This window comes from Cebus imitator, unplaced genomic scaffold (genome assembly GCF_001604975.1).
Source record: "Cebus imitator isolate Cc_AM_T3 unplaced genomic scaffold, Cebus_imitator-1.0 Scaffold124, whole genome shotgun sequence".
Taxonomy (NCBI): domain Eukaryota; kingdom Metazoa; phylum Chordata; class Mammalia; order Primates; family Cebidae; genus Cebus; species Cebus imitator.
The window spans coordinates 615,984-636,157 of NW_016107439.1; the positions used below are offsets into that span (position 1 = coordinate 615,984).

Consider the following 20,174-nt stretch of genomic DNA (forward strand, 5'->3'; position numbering starts at 1 on the left):
TTCTCCTGCCTCAACCTCCTGAGTAGCTGGGATTACAGGCACGCGCCACCGTGCCCAGCTAATGTTTTGTATTTTTAGTAGAGACGGGGTTTCACCATGTTGACCAGGATGGCCTCGATCTCTTGACCTCGTGATCCACCCGCCTCGGCCTCCCAAAGTGCTGGGATTACAGGCTTGAGCCACCACTCCCGGCATGCCCTTTTTTTTTGAGAGAAATAACAGCATGCTTGTGTACTGATGACAATGAGCTGTTGGAGAAAGAAACATTGGTGATGGGAAAGATTAGTGTCACCATATGAAACCAGACTCTAGCTCCTGGGCTTAAGCCATTCTCTTACCTCAGCCTCCTAGGTAGCTGGCAGTGCAGGCATTCACCTGGCTTTCTCCCCCGTGTATTCTTCTAAGAGCTAATGTAGTTTTAACTCTTAACGTTTAGGTCTGTGACTCATTTCGAGTTAATTTTTTTGTTATTTTAATTGAGATGGAGTCTTGCTCTTTTGCCCAGGCTATAGTGCAGTGGTGGGATCTCGACTCACTGCAACCTCTGCCTCCTGGATTCAGGAGATTCTCCTGCCTCAGCCGCCTGCGTTGCTGGGATCACAGGCGCCTGCCACTACGCCTGGCTAATTTTTGTATTTTTAGTAGAGAAAGGGTTTCACCATGTTGGTCATGCTTGTCTCGAACTCCTTACCTCAGGTGATCCGCCCACCTCAGCCTCCCAAAGTGCTGGGATTACAGGCATGAGCCACCATGCCTGGCTTTTAGTTAATTTTTGTATATGGTGTAAGAGATTCCAACTTCATTCATTTTCTGTTTCTTTAAATAGAAAATGAAGGCAAAACTTTCTGGCTGTAACACATAAATTTTCATTTCTTTACATGTGTGTGTACACACAGATACTTTTGCCTTGTTATAGATAAAAACTGATTTTTTGTTGTTGTTAACAGTATTGCGAATCTGAGATCTCTGAACTGAACCACAAGAAAACATTTATTTTACTCTGTCTCCTTAGAGCCAAGATTCTGGGTCAGATAATCGTATAAACACAGTCAGTCTGAAGGAAGCATTGGAAAGGTTTGATCACAGCCCAACCCCTTCTGCTTCTTCTCGGAGCTCAAGAAAATCATCTCACACAGCAGTCTCAGACCCTTCCTGTGAGTATTCTTGCTTGAAAGTAGACTTTAAAGTAACTAACTAAACTATTAGTTACTTACATCAGCATTTCTCATCTAATGCTTCTTTAAAATTATACCATTTTACATTTCTGAAATGTAGTAACCTTTCCAGTGGGTTACAGGCACATTGCTCACTTGTAGCAAAGAATTAAGTTCTTCACGTAGCCTATTAAAATGTGTAGGTGGTAATGGTAGTGGTGGTGTTTTAATCATCCCTCAAAAAGAAAGGCAACTATTTATCGTGTTTTCTAGGGTAGGGCAAGTGTTCTTAGGTTTGCTTTTTGAAAGTTTTTTTAGTGCCTTGTCTTTATGATGACTTGTATAATTGTCATTAAATTAGTAACTTTTTAAAGTTTTCCTATTTGAAATATTTTCTTTGTGCTCATAAAAAGAAGTAACTACATTGACTCATCTGACATGGACTTCACTTTCATTGAATGGTTTGAAAGATAATTCAAAAGCCATTTTTATAAACTGAAATACATTTTGAGATAAATCTATAAAAACCTTATTTTATAAAGTACGAATGCTCTTTTGATTTTGTTGACTGATTTCAGCAACACCAACCAAGATCCCGACAGATACGAGCACTCCACCCAGGCAGCATTTACCAGCTCATGAGAAGATGGTGCAAAGAAGGTCATCGTTTAGTAGTCAGGTAAGTTCTTTAGTAGATATTCTTCTGAATAAAGATTTATTAAGAGGGGAGAAATGATCTAAATCTTCAGAAATTCATTGATTTGTTACCCCTCTTTATGAAGATCAAAATAGTACTGATACGTGACATTCAAGACGTCCTTTTTTTGTATGAAGTGGTTGTCATATATATCAGTCCTTTTAATTAATTTTCAAGTAAAATGTTAGCTTTTTTTTTTTTAAATTGTGAAAAGCTCATAATTGATAGCTGTTTTATGTCTAAGTTCAAATACCAATTGTCTCAAGTCTGGCCAACTTTTATTGAGAGCTTGTGCAAGGTACTGTAGAAAGTTCCTTGGAAAATAAAAGATAAATAGGGAACAGGCCTTTCCAGTATAGAAGGGAAGACATAGCTGTATTCAGCTAACAAAAGTATAAGCAAAATGGTAAGTTCATTAATACAAATATCATACTGATATTTCTGCTAGAAGTACTCATGTATGGGAATGAGAATCACTTCAGTGTTATTTTTTATTTTGCTCTAGTCCATAAATTCCCAGTCTGTTGGTTCATCATTAACACAGCCAGTGATGTCTCAAGCTACAAATTTACCAATTCCACAAGGCATGTCCCAGGTATATTTTGTTTGTTGTTTCAGTTGCATATTTAAAAATGATAAATTGCTTTTAAGCTGATGTAATTTTTAAAAATCCAGGTTGTTTGCAAGCACCTGTAGCTGCAGCTGCTTGGGAGGCCGAGGTAGGAGGATTGCTTGAGCTCAGGAATTCAATGCCAGCCTGGGCAGTATAGCAAGATAGTGTCTCTTAAAAAAATAAAATACATGCACACACATATATAATTATAGTTACAGATGCAGTGAATCTTAATTGGGGCTATTTAGGATATCTGGGGACATTTTTGATTTTCATAATGATTGTGGGGTATCACTGGCCCTTAGTGAGCATGGTCTAGGTATGCTAAATGTCTTTCAGGATGCATGACAGTCTTGCACCCCAAAGAATTGTCCGGCTTAATATGCCATAACATTCCCTCATTGAGAAATACTGTAGACATAAAGATATTAAAGATGAAATGTAGTCATTCATTTTGTCCTTCCTATGAATATTGGAAGAATTAAGTAACTTTATTTGTATATTCATTCATTCATTCGATATTTATTGAGTTTCTTGTGTGTAACAGGCACTGCAGATGCTGATAGTACAAATACAAATATCTGTACTAAAAAATCATCACATCTAGAGGGAATGACAAATACCTACCATACCTACAATACCACGTTATATTGCCTGTGCTGAAGGTATATAAACTGATATGTAAGCACATTGCATGAATCCTTAATGCAACCTGAGGAAGTGAAGGAAGACTTTCTAGAATTGTTTCCTGTCCTAAGGAGGCCTAAATGTGGAAAGTAGCCAAAAAAGGGGAAGTAATTCCAAAAGTGACACTCTTACTTTGTAGCCTAACTTCCCAACTTGTAATGTATGACTCTGTACTCATTCGGTGCCTCAAATATAATTAAAAATACCACAGAGAAGTAGTGTTTTTCTTCAACTTTTTTGCCTTGTATGGCATTAAATATACGTTAACTTAGCAGTATCTTGATTTTAAGGAATGATCATTAATAACAGGTAAAAACAGCATTTTTTAAAAAATAGCTCTCTTTTTTTTTTTTTTTTTTTTTTTAATTGAGACGGAGTTTTGCTCTTGTTACCCAGGCTGGAGTGCAATGGCGCGATCTCGGCTCACCGCAACCTCTGCCTCCTGGGTTCAGGCAATTCTTCTGCCTCAGCCTCCTGAATAGCTGGGATTACAGGCACGCGCCACCATGCCCAGCTAATTTTTTGTATTTTTAGTAGAGACGGGGTTTCACCATGTTGACCAAGATGGTCTCGGTCTCTTGACCTCGTGATCCACGCGCCTCGGCCTCCCAAAGTGCTGGGATTACAGGCTTGAGCCACCGCGCCCGGCCTAAAATAGCTCTATCTTATATGGTTAAGTCATACATATATAACTATGATAAGAGTTAGATACTTTCTATGTTACTAGTCTTTAATCTCAAGATTCTAAAGCATTTCTTAACATTTTATAGGGATATTTTCATGAAATAAAGGATATATACTGTCAAAAATGTTAGCAAGTATTCATATCTCACATTTTATTCACTAATAAAGCGAAATGTTTTGCCTCTTAGTTCTGTGATTTTACTTCCTGTTATTCTGCCTTCTGTGTTTACTATTTCCTTTTTGTATTTGATAGAAATCCTCTAAGTTGGCCGGGCGCGGTGGCTCAAGCCTGTAATCCCAGCACTTTGGGAGGCCAAGGCGGGTGGATCACGAGGTCAAGAGATCGAGACCATCCTGGTCAACATGGTGAAACCCCGTCTCTACTACAACTACAAAACATTAGCTGGGCATGGTGGCGCGTGCCTGTAGTCCCAGCTACTCAGGAGGCTGAGGCAGGAGAATTGCCTGAACCCAGGAGGCGGAGGTTGCGGTGAGCCGAGATCGCGCCATTGCACTCCAGCCTGGGTAACAAGAGCGAAACTCTGTCTCAAAAAAAAAAAAAAAGAAATCCTCTAAGTTATAGCAATATAATGCTTACCCAAAGGAACAAATAACTTTAGTTATAATAAAATACATTTGTATGACATAAATGTCACTTTATCTTGATTTTTTGAGACAGGATCTCACCCTGTCACCTAGGCTGGAGTGCAGTGGCGCAATATCAGCTCACTGCAACCTCTGCTTGCTGGACTCAGGTGATCCTCCTGCCTCAGCCTCCCAAGTAGCTAGGACTACAGGTGTACGCCACCAAACCTGGCTAATTTTTATATTTTTAGTGGAGACAGCGTTTTGCCGTGTTGATCAGGCTGGTGTCAAACTCCTGGACTCAACCATTCTACCTGCCTCGGCCTCCCAAAGTCCTGGGATTACACCTGTGAGCCGCCATGCCTGGCCATAAATATAACATTTTGACTAAAAAAAAAAAAAAAAAAAAAAGGCTTGAGGGAGTTGAAGTACTAAATTTTTAATATTTTCTCAAACCTAGTATAATTTAATATATGTTATGGTCTGGTTATTGTTAATTTCTGAGGTCAGAGTTGTGTGCTTTGAAATGTAATGCAGTATCCTAAATACCAACTATTGAAGAGAGAGTTAAAAATCTTTGGATAGGAAGGACATTTCTCACTTTTACATACAGTTCGCTGTAAGAGGCTACTTTAAGACAGATTTCCAGTAAAGTGACTCTGCTCTTATACTATATCATACACTGAAAATTCATGGGAATAATTAAAGAGCCTGTATAGACTTAAGAGATGAATCACCAAATGTGGCTAAATTATAAGCAGAAGAAAATAGGAGCTGCTCATGACTCAAGTAAAACAGAGAAATAAGTAAGATTGAAAACATAATTTTGTTTTCATTCCTGTATGCGTTTACTCATTCGTACTTGTGTAGTCTGTAAAAGTTCATGTTCTGTTAAATGAAAGTTGCCAGGTGGAAGTCCAAAAAGAATGAAGACAGAACCAGAAAAATGCATTGTAAAGCCCTAAATCCCTGGGACAGAGCACCTGGGAAAAAAAAAAAAAAAAAAAGGTTCATGTTCTGTACTTGTCTGAGGATAGTTTCCATTGAAGTGAAAATATTGTTATTGCTTATCTGTCAGATTTTTACAACTTTGGGTGCTTCTACTCATGTACACATAGAGGACATTCTAGGGATGACAGAAATTGATAGGAATTAACTCCAGGTGCAGACTCCTTTTTCCTTTGTTAAGGGGTAAAAATGAAGCTAAGAAGTTAAATAAGTCTGGGCATGGTGGCTTATGGGAGGACTGTCTGAGCTCAGGAGTTCAACAGCAGACTGGACAACATCATGAGACCCCATCTCTTAAAAAAACAATTAGCTGGGCATGGTGAGACATGCCTGCAGTCCCAGCCACTTGGGAAGTTGAAGTGAGAGGAATGCTTGAGCCTGGGTGGTTGAGGCTGCAGTGAGCCATGATCATATCACTGAATTCCAGCCTGGGTGACGCTGTCTCAAAAAAAAAAAAAAAAGTTAAATAATTTTTTCCAGTAACTGGTAACCACAATATGAGCTCAGGTCTTGTAAATCCAGGGTGTGTGTAATCAGTCCAGATCCACTGAGAAACCAGAAGCATATCAGAAATTTGAATAGGAATAATATAAAAAATTATTAACTGGCAACAGGGATTAACTCCTAAAAGAAGTAAAGAGAACTTAAAGAATTTAGGAATAAGGCTGGGTGTGGTGGCTCATGCCTATATTCTCAGCACTTTGAAAGGCCAAGGTAGGAGGACTGCTTGATCCAGAGTTCAAGACCAGCATGGGCAACATAGCAAGACCCTATTTCTATAAAAATATTTATATTTAAATTTGCTAGGTGTGGTGATGCATGCTTGTAGTCCCAGCCACTGGGGAGGCTGAGATGGGAGTATCTCTTGAACCCAGAAGGTCAAGGCTGCAGTGAGCCATGATCGCACCACTGCTCTCCAGCCTGGGTGACAGAGCAAGATGCCGTCTCAAAAAAAAAAAAAAAAGAATATAGAATTATCAGATGCAGAGAGCAGCCACTAACTAAGGCAGACGGAGAGTACCCAAGGAAGAAACATTCTTAGAAGACTCCCCATAAGCTCCTAACCTCCTCACCTCGTCTTCCCCCATGCCAAGCTGAGATGCAGATCTTCTTGGGGCAGATGTGTCTATAACAATTGGATAATAGAGAAGTTCACTGACATGCCACAAATTAGAGCTAGAGAGCTGGAAACCATCAGCTGGGGTACTGGTAAAGCTTGGAGGGAAGCTGCCCACTAGGATGTCATTGAGACTTGCTGGAAAGCTGCTGGCTACGGAGCCAACAAGCCTAATTGGGAAGCTTCCCACTCGTATCCCAACATGAGAGCAAGTAGGAAAAGCTCCAGAACCAGGAGTTAAGCACCTTTCTTTGCAGTGTCCCTCCAGCACCATCTACTGACATGGATAACTTTGTGCCTGTTGGCAAAGGAGAAATATTTTAAGGTCCAGGTCCAATATCACAAAGCAGAGCAAAGGTGGGTAGATTAGGAACTAAGAGGCTTAACTGGCATAACATTCTTAACTCCTGTTACACTGCTTACTTTTCACGTTGCACAATTATAAGGAGTAAGTAATTCTAAAGTATGTTATGCTTTTTCCATATGTGGTACTTTAGTTTCAGTTTTCAGCTCAATTAGGAGCCATGCAGCATCTGAAAGACCAACTGGAACAACGGACACGCATGATAGAAGCAAATATTCATCGGCAACAAGAAGAATTAAGGAAAATTCAAGAACAGCTTCAGATGGTCCATGGTCAGGGGCTGCAGGTAATTGTTATATTTGAATACAAAGCAAGCATCTCATTCATATTTTGGACTTTTAGGAAAATTAACTTTTCTTAATTAAAAGTGAGATGCAAGAGATAAGTTTTATCAATTCTGTTCAATAAATATTCACTGGTTACCTACTAAGTATGATTATGTGTAAGGATTCAGTCAGGCTGGTGGGTGAAACTTTAGTTATAGAGAATATACACAAACCTTTTTGGAAGACCTAAAAGTTTTCACTATAATACTTGGCTGAAAACAGCCTTGTCCCCTTAGTTAAATAAATTAGAGTAGAAACAAAGGAATATAAGGAGTTTACCTAACTTGTTTACTCATGTGATCCTAAAATTAACCTTTAATCATTCCAGATAGCTCTCTTGATGGGGAGGTCAACCAAAGATATTACCCACTAATGGTGTTTGCTTGAAGCCTCAGAACCTGGCCTTTAACCTCTACCCTCTAGTGGTGTTGACTCAAAGCCTTTGTCATTTAATGTGTGCTCAATAAACGCTGGCCAGCCTGTCAGGACTGTCTGCTGCTGTCTCTTTATAGCACTCGTCAAGTGCCTGAGAGTGGCCACAGACACCCCAGCCACTCTTAGACTGAAGATCTGTGTCTAAATGAACATTCATCCATTATTGAGTCAAGGTCTGTGGGACAGACCCTGGCAAGTAGTGACCCCAACAATTATGCTTACAGTCTCTAAAGATAATTCATTCCTGAGGGTATTTCTACCAACATCCTAGTTTCTCCAGTCATTTTTTTTTAACCAATCCACAAATTGTAGTAAGTTTGAATTCATAATATAAAAATCATATTTTAAATAAAGTTTTAGGTACATCTTGGGTACAGAATTTATAAATCAATCATCAGTAATATTTTTATTAAGATACCAGTTGGTATGATTCAAATTAGTCCTATATGACCAACCAGCAGGACCACTCTAGGAGACAATGACTACTTTGGTAAAGGGAAACTTGGAGTGAAAACTACTTCTAAGGTTATAAATTATAAATCATAAGTGATGCAAAGCTGCCAGTCCACAGACTAAGTAGCACTGAGTTATACTTTTTCTAACGATTGGAAACATGATAAAATTAAGATAACTGAAGATTGAATATGAAGCTTCATGTTTTGTTCACTAATTATTTAATGCTAATTCTTCAAAGTGATTTAATCTTGTTACTTGCTTTTTAAACTTACTTTGTAGCTTGATTTTGCCTTCTTTTTAATGCTCTCATTATTCTTTCTTTTCAGTCTACAAAGCTTATTTTAACATAATCTTTATTTTTAAAGATGTTTTTGCAACAGTCAAATCCTGGGTTGAATTTTAGTTCTGTTCAACTTTCTTCTGGAAATTCATCTAACATCCAGCAACTTGCACCTATAAACATGCAAGGCCAGGTTGTTCCTTCTAACCAGATTCAAAGTGGAATGAATACTGGACATATTGGCACAACTCAGCACATGATACAACAACAGACTTTGCAGAGTACATCAACTCAGGTAATGTTACTGGGCACAGTGGGCTATGGAGTGATCAGTGGATGAAATGTAAACTCTTGCTGAGACAGAAATCAAATTCTAATGATAAAATATCATATTTCAAAATTGTAAATAGTATTCCGAAAGTATAGTATTGAGAGTGATTATTAAGTATTTTGTGCAAATTATGTTAGTATCAGCTTTTGTTTTTCACTGCCACCTTCACCTCCTGCCTTCAAGTGATTCTCCTCTCTCAACCTCCCAAGTAGCTGGGATTACAGGTGCCCACCACCACGCCAAGCTAATTTTTGTATTTTTAGTAGAGATGGGGTTTCATCATGTTGGCTAGGCTGGTCTCGAACTCCCGACCTCAGATCATCTGCCCACCTCGGCCTCCCAAAGTGCTGAGATTACAGGCGTGAGCCATCACACCCGGCCGAGCTTTAAAGTATGTCACAGTCTGTTTAAAGATGTAGTCTAGGCTGGGTGTGGTGGCTCACGCCTGTAATCCAAGCACTTTGGAGGCCAAGGCGGGCGGATCACCTGAGGTCGGGAGTTCAAGACCAGCCTGACCAACATGGTGAAACCCCATCTTTATTTAAAAAAAAAAATATATATATATATATATATATAGTCTAATAGTTATACCAAGTTCTTGTAAGTTCTTAGACTTTTTCCATATGTTAAAAAGGTATGACTTGTAAAAGAGGTTGACCAGGAAGTCTGTTACCATACGTGCAGAATAGACTGTTAGAGGGGTGGGGGATCAGTAATGGCTTATTGAATATTCCAAAAAATGTTGGTAATTACTGTACATCTGTGAGTATAAATCTCAAGGATTTAAATGAAAAATATAAAAATGCCCACTAATTAGTCATTCACTTTGGGCATTTAACAGAAATTCTCTGTGTATATTTTATATCATCTCTATTACGATCACACTCCATTCTAAAGTCAAAGCTTGCCTTCAAGCAGATATTTAAGACTAATTAATTCTCAGTTACTACAAGTCATTCCTTTGTGGTTATATTTCTCCCAGAGTAATATATCCTGCCGCTTCTTTCTCTGTCATATTGTCAGAGTGATGAGTTCTAGCATAATTCCCAAGTAATTATTTTCAGTTAATCTGTCTATAAAATCTCCCTTTTGTTTAACAGAGTCAACAGAATGTTCTGAGTGGGCATAGTCAGCAAACATCTCTACCCAGTCAGACACAGAGCACTCTTACAGCCCCACTGTATAACACTATGGTGATTTCTCAGCCTGCCGCTGGAAGCATGGTCCAGATTCCATCCAGTATGCCACAAAACAGCACCCAGAGTGCTGCCGTAACTACGTTCACTCAGGACAGGCAGATAAGGTAGTTGTCATATTTCGTTTGTTATTTTCAAAATTGTAAACTGATTAGAAAACAGTAATTTGATTTTTTTAATGTGATTTTAATGTGTTGCTCACTACAGCCAGTATTCTTAAATTTACAGAACGTATTCATTGTTTGAAGACTTCATAATTAGAGGATAACAACAAATTTTGTTTCTTGTCCAAAAATATGCTACAAAATATTGTAGAATACAAATTCTACAGCACACTCTTACAAAAGGCTTATGACTGTGAAGCTTTTGTCTTTTCAATATAGATGCTATGCCATGTAGTAACAATGGTTAGGGTCACTTACCTTTTTTCAGTTTGTTAAATGCTCAGAAAAATACATTATCTCAAATTTTCATTTATTAAAAGAAAATGTACATAAGGGTCTTCTTTTATTTTCCCAGATAAGAAAAAAGTGGGTTTTTAGTAATTAGTCAAGGGGTCTATAGCTAGTTAAGGTGATGAGGGAGGGTGTTCTGAACACAGACATTGATGTCTTGATTTCAAAGCTCAAGTGCTTTAAACATGTATTATAGGAAGGTTTTGTGGACTGCTCTGGAAAAACAACCATCTGTGACTTATTTGAGTGCACTGATCACCTGAGGAGTACACATTCTATCCGATATGTAGTTTTTTATCCCTCACCACCACCATCCTCCTCCAAAGTCTTGTTATTATATCACTCTGTATGCCTTTGCTGTAACCATAGTTTAGCTCCCACTTGCAAGTGAGAATATATGGGATTTGGTTTTCCATTCCTGAGTTACTTCACTTAGAATAGTGGCCTCCAGCTCCATCCAAGTTGCTGCAAAATACATTATTCTTTTTTTGTGGCTGAGTAGTAGTCCATGGTAGATACGTACCACATTTTCTTTCTCCATTGATTGGTTGATGGGCACTTAGGTTGATTCCGTATCTTTGGAATTATGAATTGTACTGTGATAAACATATGTACACAGGTGTCTTTTTTGATACAACGACTTCTTTTCCTTTGGGTAGATACCCAGTATGGCATTGCTGGGTCAAATGGTAGATCTATTTTTAGTTCTTTGAGAAATCTCACATTCCCACCAGCAGTGTGTAAATGTTCACTTTTCACCACATCTGTGCCAACCTATATTGTTTTGATTTTTTAATAATGGCCAGTCTGGCTGGAGTAAGGTGTTATTTCATTGTGGTTTTAAGTTGCATTTCCCTGAACATCTGTCTTTTGAGTGGGGACAGAAACCATATCTTAGCAAACATTTGATGGCCTACCTAGATGATATGGCATCATTCCTTTCCCAAAGGAAAGACCAGACTAGTAAAAGCTTAAACAAATCAGTATTGTTTGGTGTAATGAATACTTTAGAGGTCTTTAGAAAGGAGGAAGTGAGTAGTTCCATGGGTTGAGGCAAGCAGGTGAATAAAGGTATGGTCAGGAAAGCTTCACACAGGCAGAGATACTTGCCCTGACTCTTCAAGAGCTTTGCTTTGGGTGTGGGTGTGGCACAGAATCTAGGGAGGCATTCTGGACAGAGGGAGCTGTGTATACAAAGCTGCAGAAGTGTGAGTTACGTGCAAGCAGATTAAAGAAAATGTTCTTATCACATTTACCAGTGAACCATGGGCTGATTCAAGTACTAATTTCATTTAAGATTACAGAGAAATCAGCACTTGGCACTTCTGTGACTAAGTGTACTTTGTAAATACTTCTTTTCTTTGGGCTTAATATGGATAATTTTAATTCTTTGTTGTTTTGCATTAAAGTATTTGGTTGTATAGTATATAAAATACAGTATTTTATTTTCAAGATCTGACATGGATTTGAAATGAAATTATTTTGTCTTGTGGAACATAAATAATAAAGTATGTCTCTGTACTAAGTGTAATATTGTTATATACTTTAAACAGTTTGTAAGTGCAGTTATGTCATGTCACATCTACATTAGGGTCATAGCTCACTGAAATGGCCAGTGTTATAAACTAACTTCATCTCACAGAAAAGGCAAATGGAAATAATATTGTTTACAAAGAAGCATCTTTTTTTGTTGTTGTTGTTATTGTTCTTTCACTTCAAAAAACAAAAGGAAGCAGGGAAAGAGGGAAAAAATAATGAATTTTAGCCCAGTGGACACTGCTGCATTGATAAATTCATAAATTGAGGAGTTTTATTCACTATTAGAATGTCAAATTTCTAAGATACAATTTTGTGTAATTTCTTCTATAATCCTAGAGTTTAAAAAAATTAGGATAGCTTTATGTTTATTCATGAACATAAATCATGTGTCACATATATCTGATTCCAGGTACCTAGTAATTTTATGAAAAGAAAAAGGTTTATTTTTTATATATTTTTTAAATGTTTTATTGTGGAAAAATATAAATGACATAAAAGTTACCTTGTTAACCATTTTAAAGTATACAGTTCATTGTCATTGAGTAGATTCTCATGATTGTTACCATCTCCCCTAACCATCTCCAGAAATTTTTTCATCTTCCTAAACAGAAACTCCATATCCATTATACAAGTTTCCCATTCTTCTCTCTCCAGTGCTTGGCAGCCACCATTCTATTTTCTGTCCAAGTCCCTCATATAAATGGAATCATACAGTATTTGTCCTTTTGTGAATGACTTATTTCACTTAGGATAATGTTCTCAGGGTTCATCCATGTTACAGCAAATTGTCAGAATTTCTTTCCTTTTTAAGGCTAGGTAATATTCCACTCTACTGTGTTTTGCTTATTCATTCTGATAATGGAGTCTTGGGTTACTTCCACTTTTTGGCTTTTGTGAATAACACTGCTTATGGTTATGGGTGTACAAATATCTTTTTGAGTCCCTGCCTTCATTGGGGGGGGTGGTATATAAGCAGAAGTGAAATTCCTTCATATAATAATTCTATAGTAACTTTTTTGAGGAACTGCATACTGTTTTTCATAGTGGCTGCACCATTTTTACATTCCCACCAGCACTGCACAAGCGTTTTTCCACTTGCTTGCCAACACTGGTCATTTTCTGTTGTTTGTTTTTTATAATTGCCGTCCTGATGGGTATAAAGTAGTGTCTTGTCATTTTGATTTGCATTTCTCTAATGATTAGTGATGTTGAGCACCTTTTCATGTGCTTGTTAGCCATTTGTGTATCTTCTTTGAAAAAATGTTTATTGAGGTTTGACCTTTGCCCATTTTTTTAATTGGGTTGATTGTTAGTGAGTTGAAGGAGCTCTTAGACATTCTGGTTATTAATCCCTTATCAGATAGATGATCTGCAGATATTTTCTCCCATCTGTGGGTTACCTTTTTACTCTGTTGATAGTGCCCTTTGATTCACAAATTTTTAATTTGATGTAGTCCAGTTTATCTGTTCTTTTGTTGCCTATATTTTTGGTATCATATCCCAGAAATTATTGCTAAATCTAAAGTCATGAAGCTTTTCCCCTGTGTTTCTTCTAAGAGTTTCATAGCATTAGCTCTTATGTTTTGGTTTTTGGTCCATTTCAAATTAATTTTTGTCTACGATGTGAGGTAAGGATCTAACTTCATTTGAATGCGGATATTCCAAAAACATTTTGTATTTTTGTTATACGTTGATTTTGCTGTATGAATTTTTTGTTTTACTGTTATGCCAAAGGGAATCTTTTAAAATGAAACAAAATAGGAATATATAGACTTTGAAAAACTAAATTGGCATTATAATTGGATATTATCTTAGATAAGTATTCACTCCACTGCCTTTTATGATGTATACCTTGTACTTTGGACTCCATTTTTTTTTTCCTTCTTTCTTCTAACAGATTTTCTCAAGGTCAACAACTTGTGACCAAATTAGTGACTGCTCCTGTAGCTTGTGGGGCAGTCATGGTACCTAGTACTATGCTCATGGGCCAGGTGGTGACTGCATATCCTACTTTTGCTACACAACAGCAACAGTCACAGACATTGTCAGTAACACAGCAGCAGCAGCAGAGCTCCCAGGAGCAGCAGCTCACTTCAGTTCAGCAACCATCTCAGGCTCAGCTGACCCAGCCACCGCAACAGTTTTTACAGGTAATTCTTTCCATGGGGAAGCTGCGTCAAACCCATTTACTTTCATGTAACGAAATTAAGTATTAAGTGAACGGTTTTGTGAGTAAAAAATTCACAAAAGCTTATTGTACAGTTTAAATCTCTACAAAGATAGAAAGCTTGTCCTGGTTGGTGATTTTTTTCTTCCCTAGCTAGTCTTGGGAAGACTTTAATCCTGCCATTGGGCATATGCAATCATCAGAACTGCTGGATAGAGTGAGTGGCCTACTTCCTGCCCACCTGTTTTCTCAGTCTCTGGCTAGAGTTTCTGGAATTTAAGCAAAGGCACCTCTTTCCTCCTCTTTTTTTCTAGCCAACCATAAATTCTGTATACAGAGCAGGGATTTCTTTTTACTAGTATAGGTATTATCTTAAATTATTTTGTTTAATTCAATCTTATTACAAGTTTTCAGTTATAAATTAATACCAGAGGAGAAATACTGTGGAAATGTAGTATATATCATAGCTAACAACTTAAGCTGTAAAGTCCACCTGGTCTTGGGTTGAGTCACTGCTGCACCATGTACTGCGTGACCCTTGGAAGGTTGCTTACTCTTGCTAAACATCACCTGTAACGTGGAGGTCATAGTAGTTAACACCTCATGGAATAATAATGCTTGCAAATCACCGAATAAAAGAGAAGGCACATAGCTGGCTGTTATTTGTGACCACTATATTGACAAATGTAATAGACATTTGGATTAGCCAAAATAGAGACACAGAAATGGAGGTAAATCAGACAGGCTCTCCTTATCTATAGATAGAGAAGAAAGTCACTAGGGCAGGATCCTCAACAGAGAAATCAACAAAACCCTTACCTGGACCTCAGGATCTATACTAGAAATCCAACTTTTCTCCTTCTAGGAGCAATTTTGAATGGAGGCTAACCTGGATGTGTACTAGAGACCACTTTATCTAGGCCAAGCACGTACCATCAATTTAAGTTATATAACACTTGATGTGATTTTTGTACTCTATATTCAGGCATAAATACAGTCTTAACTTGTCACCCTTTGTGTCGTGGTCGAAATATAATCCTTGTCTTTGTGATGCGGAAAACTGAAACAGGCTAGTTTCCTAATTATCTGAGTCATAACAGTCTCTTAGACCCTAAGCCTGTGCTGCAGATAAAACTGGGGTAGCTACTATTACAAATAACGTCATAACAAGAATTTAAAACGAGTTCTAAATTATTAAGTAGGGAAAATATATCCAATAAGAATTAAGCAAAAGCTTAAAAAAGGAAAGGACTTGCCTTAACATCTCAGTCTTCTAAGTTTGTCAAGGAACAAAGACCTTTAAAGAATGAACATTCTTGACCGGGTGCGGTGGCTCACACTTGAAATCCCAGCACTTTGGGAGGCCAAGGCAGGCGGATCACCTGAGATTGGGAGTTTGAGACCAGCCTGACCAACATGGTGAAACTCCGTCTCTACTAAAAACACAAAAAATTAGCCGGGCATGGTGGCGTGCACCTGTAATCCCAGCTACTCAGCAGGCTCAGGCAGGAGAATCACTTGAACCTGGGAGGCAGAGGTTGTGGCGAGTCAAGATCATTCCATTGCACTCCAGGCCTGTGCAACGAGAGCAAAACTTAATCTCAAAAAAATAATAATAATGAACATTCTCAGAAAATAAATAAATAAATAAAATGGCATCCCAAAGACATAGGACCCACAAAGAAATAAGATAGGCAGTAGCCCTCATAAATGCATTTGTATGTAGGTAGTGAACAATTTGGCTTTTGTAAATCGTGTAATACCTAGTTCCAAAGCATGCTCCTGTTATAAACTTATAAGGCTCATAAGTATACTGAAGTCTTTGCCTTACACAGCTTTTCCTAATAACAGAGAAAGAAAACTCTGAAGGTCCTTGACAAAGTGTAGTAGTCTTTAAGGGTTGTCAAGGATTTATTCTTCTGTGCGTGTGATCTTGCATGTTTCTTTCATATACATTTGCAAAAACCGCCCACCACAGATCCATTTTGAAATTAAGAACCCTGCAACAAGTTGTACTCTCAGTAATGGGAAGGACTTTCACTATAAAAATTCACTCTCTTTCCATTGTGTTTTTTTGTATCTGAGAGTTATAATGAACAGTATGTCAGAAGTAAAAATTTAGTGAAAGGAACTGACGCTCATATATTTGAGTCTTGCCCAAAGTCGCATGCTTACAATGGCAGAGCAAAACTCAAATGCAGGGCTTCTGCCTGCAAACCCTGTACCTTTTTCAATTTTGTTTTTCTTTATACCACACTGCCTCTTATGAGACCTATGGCTCCAACTTTGCCTTCATATTTGTGGTGCTTTTAAATAATATTAATATTTAATCTTTATTAAGAACTCAATGTGGTAGGCACTGTTAATCCTATTTTGTAAAGAAAGAAACTGAGGCCCAGAGAAGTAAACAGTTGACCAGGTCACACATGTGGTAAGTAGGGCAGCCCCAGTCTACCTCTGGGCCCATGCTCCTGGCCACTTAAAACTGTGTGGTGCTCTAACCAGCTGAGCAAACCTGTGTGCAGAAGGCATTGTCTGTTTGGCCTCAGAGTATTTGTTTTTCATAGAGTCATAACTATACTCAAATTTTATAATTTAAAATATGGGTCTTTAGGACAGAAAGTGAAAGAACATGCGTGATTTGGCTCAAGATATAGATTGCTTTCTATACCATAAAATCTGCAGCTTAGATCCCTTTAAAAAATGAAACTCTCTCATACCCTCATAAGCATTTTCCAAAGTATAATTTTTAAACCAGAGAGCAAAAATGATATGCATTATGTAGAATTTTAAGGATTTTGTCCCTATGGATGGGAGAGTGTAAGTAAATCTTATGTGGGTGGCATAAAGGGAGTAAAGCAGTGCTGCATAATGCATTTGTTTTTAAACCAAAGAGCAAAAATGATATGCATTATGTAGAATTTTAAGGATTTTGTCCCTATGGATGGGAGAGTGTGGGTAAATCTTATGTGGGTGGCATAAAGGGAGTAAAGCAATGCTGCATAATGCATTTGTTTTTTAGACTTCTAGGTTGCTCCATGGGAATCCCTCAACTCAGCTCATCCTCTCTGCTGCATTTCCTCTACAACAGAGCACCTTCCCTCAGTCACATCACCAGCAACATCAGTCTCAGCAACAGCAGCAACTCAACCGGCACAGAACTGACAGCTTGCCCGACCCTTCCAAGGTTCAACCACAGTAGCACATGCACTTCCTCTCTGACATCAAGGGAGGAAAGGGATGGCCCATTAAGAGTTACTCAAATGACCTGAGGAAAAGAGGAAAAGTTCCAGCAGTTTCATGAGATGCAGTATTGAGTGTTCTAGTTCCTGGAATTAGTTCGCAGAGAAATGCTGCCTAGTGCTACAGATGTACATTAAATACCAGCCAGCAGGAGGTAATCATAGGGGCATAGCCAATTCTGACAGTGTTTTAGTTGCCCGGATATTTTTTGATGGAAAAAGAATATATTGCCAAATGTTAAGCTCAGCTATGAAATGACCTCCAGTGAATCAGAAAGGCACTAACAATGTTAGTAACTTTTAGTGGTTCTGTGCCTCTTATCAAGTGTTAGAGAGGACATACCACTGCCATGTCAGGGGTTTGCTTACAATGATGCCATGAAGACAGTCCAGTAGACTTGGTAGCTACCCCCTCCCCAAACCTTCCCCCTTTTCAGATAATGATGGAGCAGTAATTACTTTCAGAATGTTGTGTAGGTTCAAATTCTCTATGTACAGATGATGTAAAAATATGTGTATGTCTGGATAAAAGAAGAGAAAGCAAAACATTTTGTATGCTGCATGAAAGCGTTATCTCTTCCTTACAGGTATGAGCACCTTTCCTGAGATTCTGACACCATGTGCAAACTGATCCATCCTCTGTTTTTCCTTTTGTTTACAACACAGTAGTGTTCTATTCACTTTTCCGGGGCACAAGTTTTTTTGTTCATACTTTGGCTGTGATGTCACAGTTTGTTCAGTGAGGTATGATGTGCTGCTGGGAATGGATTTTTTTTTTTTCAGGTTAAATTATTGATACAACAGGATTTTCAAGTTATTCAGAAATATCCCTCATTTCATTGTTTTTCAATTATGTTTGAAAATAGGATTTGCACTGCTTTATTTTAGGTGGTTGGGAGTCTTGATTGCATATTTTGATATAGTTCATAGTTGGAAATATTTGTGTAAATGGTTTTCAACAAGCCTGAAAGTAATTTCAAGAATGTTTCAGTTATAGAGGTAAAATTTGCACACAAAACATCTTAGGCACTTTTTAACATTCTCAATCATGGGAATTTTAACTTTTGGGATTTGTTGAAATCTTTTTTATTATCCTTCACAATTTCAATGCTTCTTTTAGTCAGAAATGATTCAGGGTTATTTGAGGGGAAAAAAACCCCATAGTGCCTTGATTTTAATTCAGGTGATAACTCACCATCTTGAACTCATTGTCTGGTTTCTGTAGCAGTTTTGAAACCTTAGTACATTTTTAACAGCATGTGGGTGTCAGTCGTCATTATTCTCCTAGTAAGTTCCTTTGAGGACTGCTATCAGTCTCTTGGACTGGAGGTACAAATAATTTAGAAATAAAAGATGACAACCTAACACTGTCATAGTTATTAATGTGATCTTAAAATTGTTTCCTAAATCAGCATTTTTCTTTAAAGTTAAATAGTCATTTAAGAATTACCAGTAAATATTTGCTCAGTATGATCTTGATATTCCTACAAAGGAAAAAGAAGAGGTAGATTTGGCTATGCTTTCACAACAACACTAGAATATTGTAACTCACATGCCTTCTAAACGTGAACTAAGATTTCCTTTGGCAATATCATATTCTAAAAGTAATAAATTCTAATACCAGTTACATACGTTTTAAAGAGCATTTTATAGATTTTATGGTACTAATAAAATTTATAGTGATAGAACAAAAAATTAGTAGAAAATACCTTATTAGAATATTAAAAATGTTATTACTGAGGAAAGGAAGGACAAGTGTAATAAATCAAAATTGATCTCAAAAGAAAATGTATAACAGAGTTTAGGTTGTTCAACAGAAAAGGTTCTGAATGATGAAAATAACCTAATGCAGAATTGCTAGGTAAAGAGGTCAGGGGAACACTAAGCCAGTTCGCAGGACTTCTCTGTCCTCTGCTTTGCTGTTATCCTTAAGGCATACACTTTGTCTTTCTGCAGAAAATTCTACCTGGCCACGATTAATTTGAACATTAATGTTGAAAAAGAAAAAAAACAAAGAAAATTGCTACCTACCCTTCTACAAAAGTGTGACTAGATACCAATCAGTAATTAACATATCAAGGAGCTCTTAGCTAAATGACCATCCAGTGGAGATTTCCGACATTCCCATGAATATCAAGAATAGTTGTCAGAAAATGTATGTATGTGACCATATGCACGTATAGACAAGGTGGATGTTGTAGGATATGGCAATAGCGTTTCTCTCCCCTTTCAAATTGCCTTTCTTGACCTTAAGCCATTCCATATATATCTGAGTTGTGCCTCATTTGTTAATTGGCAATACCTAGTGATATGGATTTAGCTAACAAAAGATATGAAAAACAATTACATTAAGGCCTGTCCTCTACATATTATACTTAAAAAAACTGTGAGTACTACATAGTTAGGTTGGCAGCAGCAAAGCGTAAGACAAGCCCCAGGTAAACATATAAACTGTTTACTCACGTTGTCCTACCCCAGCCCCTTCAAGTCTTTCCCATCTCCGCAAATAGTTGGGGGGAAAAATTACATTTTTCCTTTATAATTCTTACTGCTCTTCATAGCTCATCTTTTTTTCTGCTTGGAATTAACCATTGCTAATTTAAAGGAGCAGCTAGCTGCTTTTCTGTCAGTCTGAAATGGTGGAAAGCAGCCTCTTAAATGCTGTTTGTTTTCCTCCTGCTTCTCTTAAATTTGGGTTGCAAAGCTATCCCCCCCCACCCCACCCCATGAAACTTGAGCATTCAAGTGAAGATTCAGCAGTGTCTGTTCTTCATTCATGTCTATAGCCAAAGCTGTAAGTTAAAATCCCTAACCTGTGATTTAAAGATACCAAATAGA

General features: G+C 37.7%; 1 protein-coding gene across 6 annotated transcripts in view; it reads left to right on the top strand.

Annotated features, from left to right (window-relative positions):
* CLOCK (clock circadian regulator) overlaps positions 1 to 20,061 on the top strand; it is a 112,887-nt gene extending 92,826 nt beyond the window's left edge. For 5 of the 6 annotated variants that reach the window (XM_017540246.2, XM_017540248.2, XM_037742594.1 and 2 more), the window contains 8 exons: positions 1,013 to 1,154; positions 1,733 to 1,833; positions 2,357 to 2,446; positions 7,043 to 7,195; positions 8,492 to 8,701; positions 9,838 to 10,040; positions 13,825 to 14,077; positions 17,117 to 20,061. In XM_017540246.2, the coding sequence (XP_017395735.1) occupies positions 1,013 to 1,154; positions 1,733 to 1,833; positions 2,357 to 2,446; positions 7,043 to 7,195; positions 8,492 to 8,701; positions 9,838 to 10,040; positions 13,825 to 14,077; positions 17,117 to 17,296 (1,332 nt within the window). In that variant the 3' untranslated portion in view covers positions 17,297 to 20,061. The remainder of the gene's footprint in view (positions 1 to 1,012; positions 1,155 to 1,732; positions 1,834 to 2,356; positions 2,447 to 7,042; positions 7,196 to 8,491; positions 8,702 to 9,837; positions 10,041 to 13,824; positions 14,078 to 17,116) is intronic. The other variant, XM_037742596.1, reaches the window with a different exon arrangement.
* Positions 20,062 to 20,174: the final 113 nt, after the last annotated feature.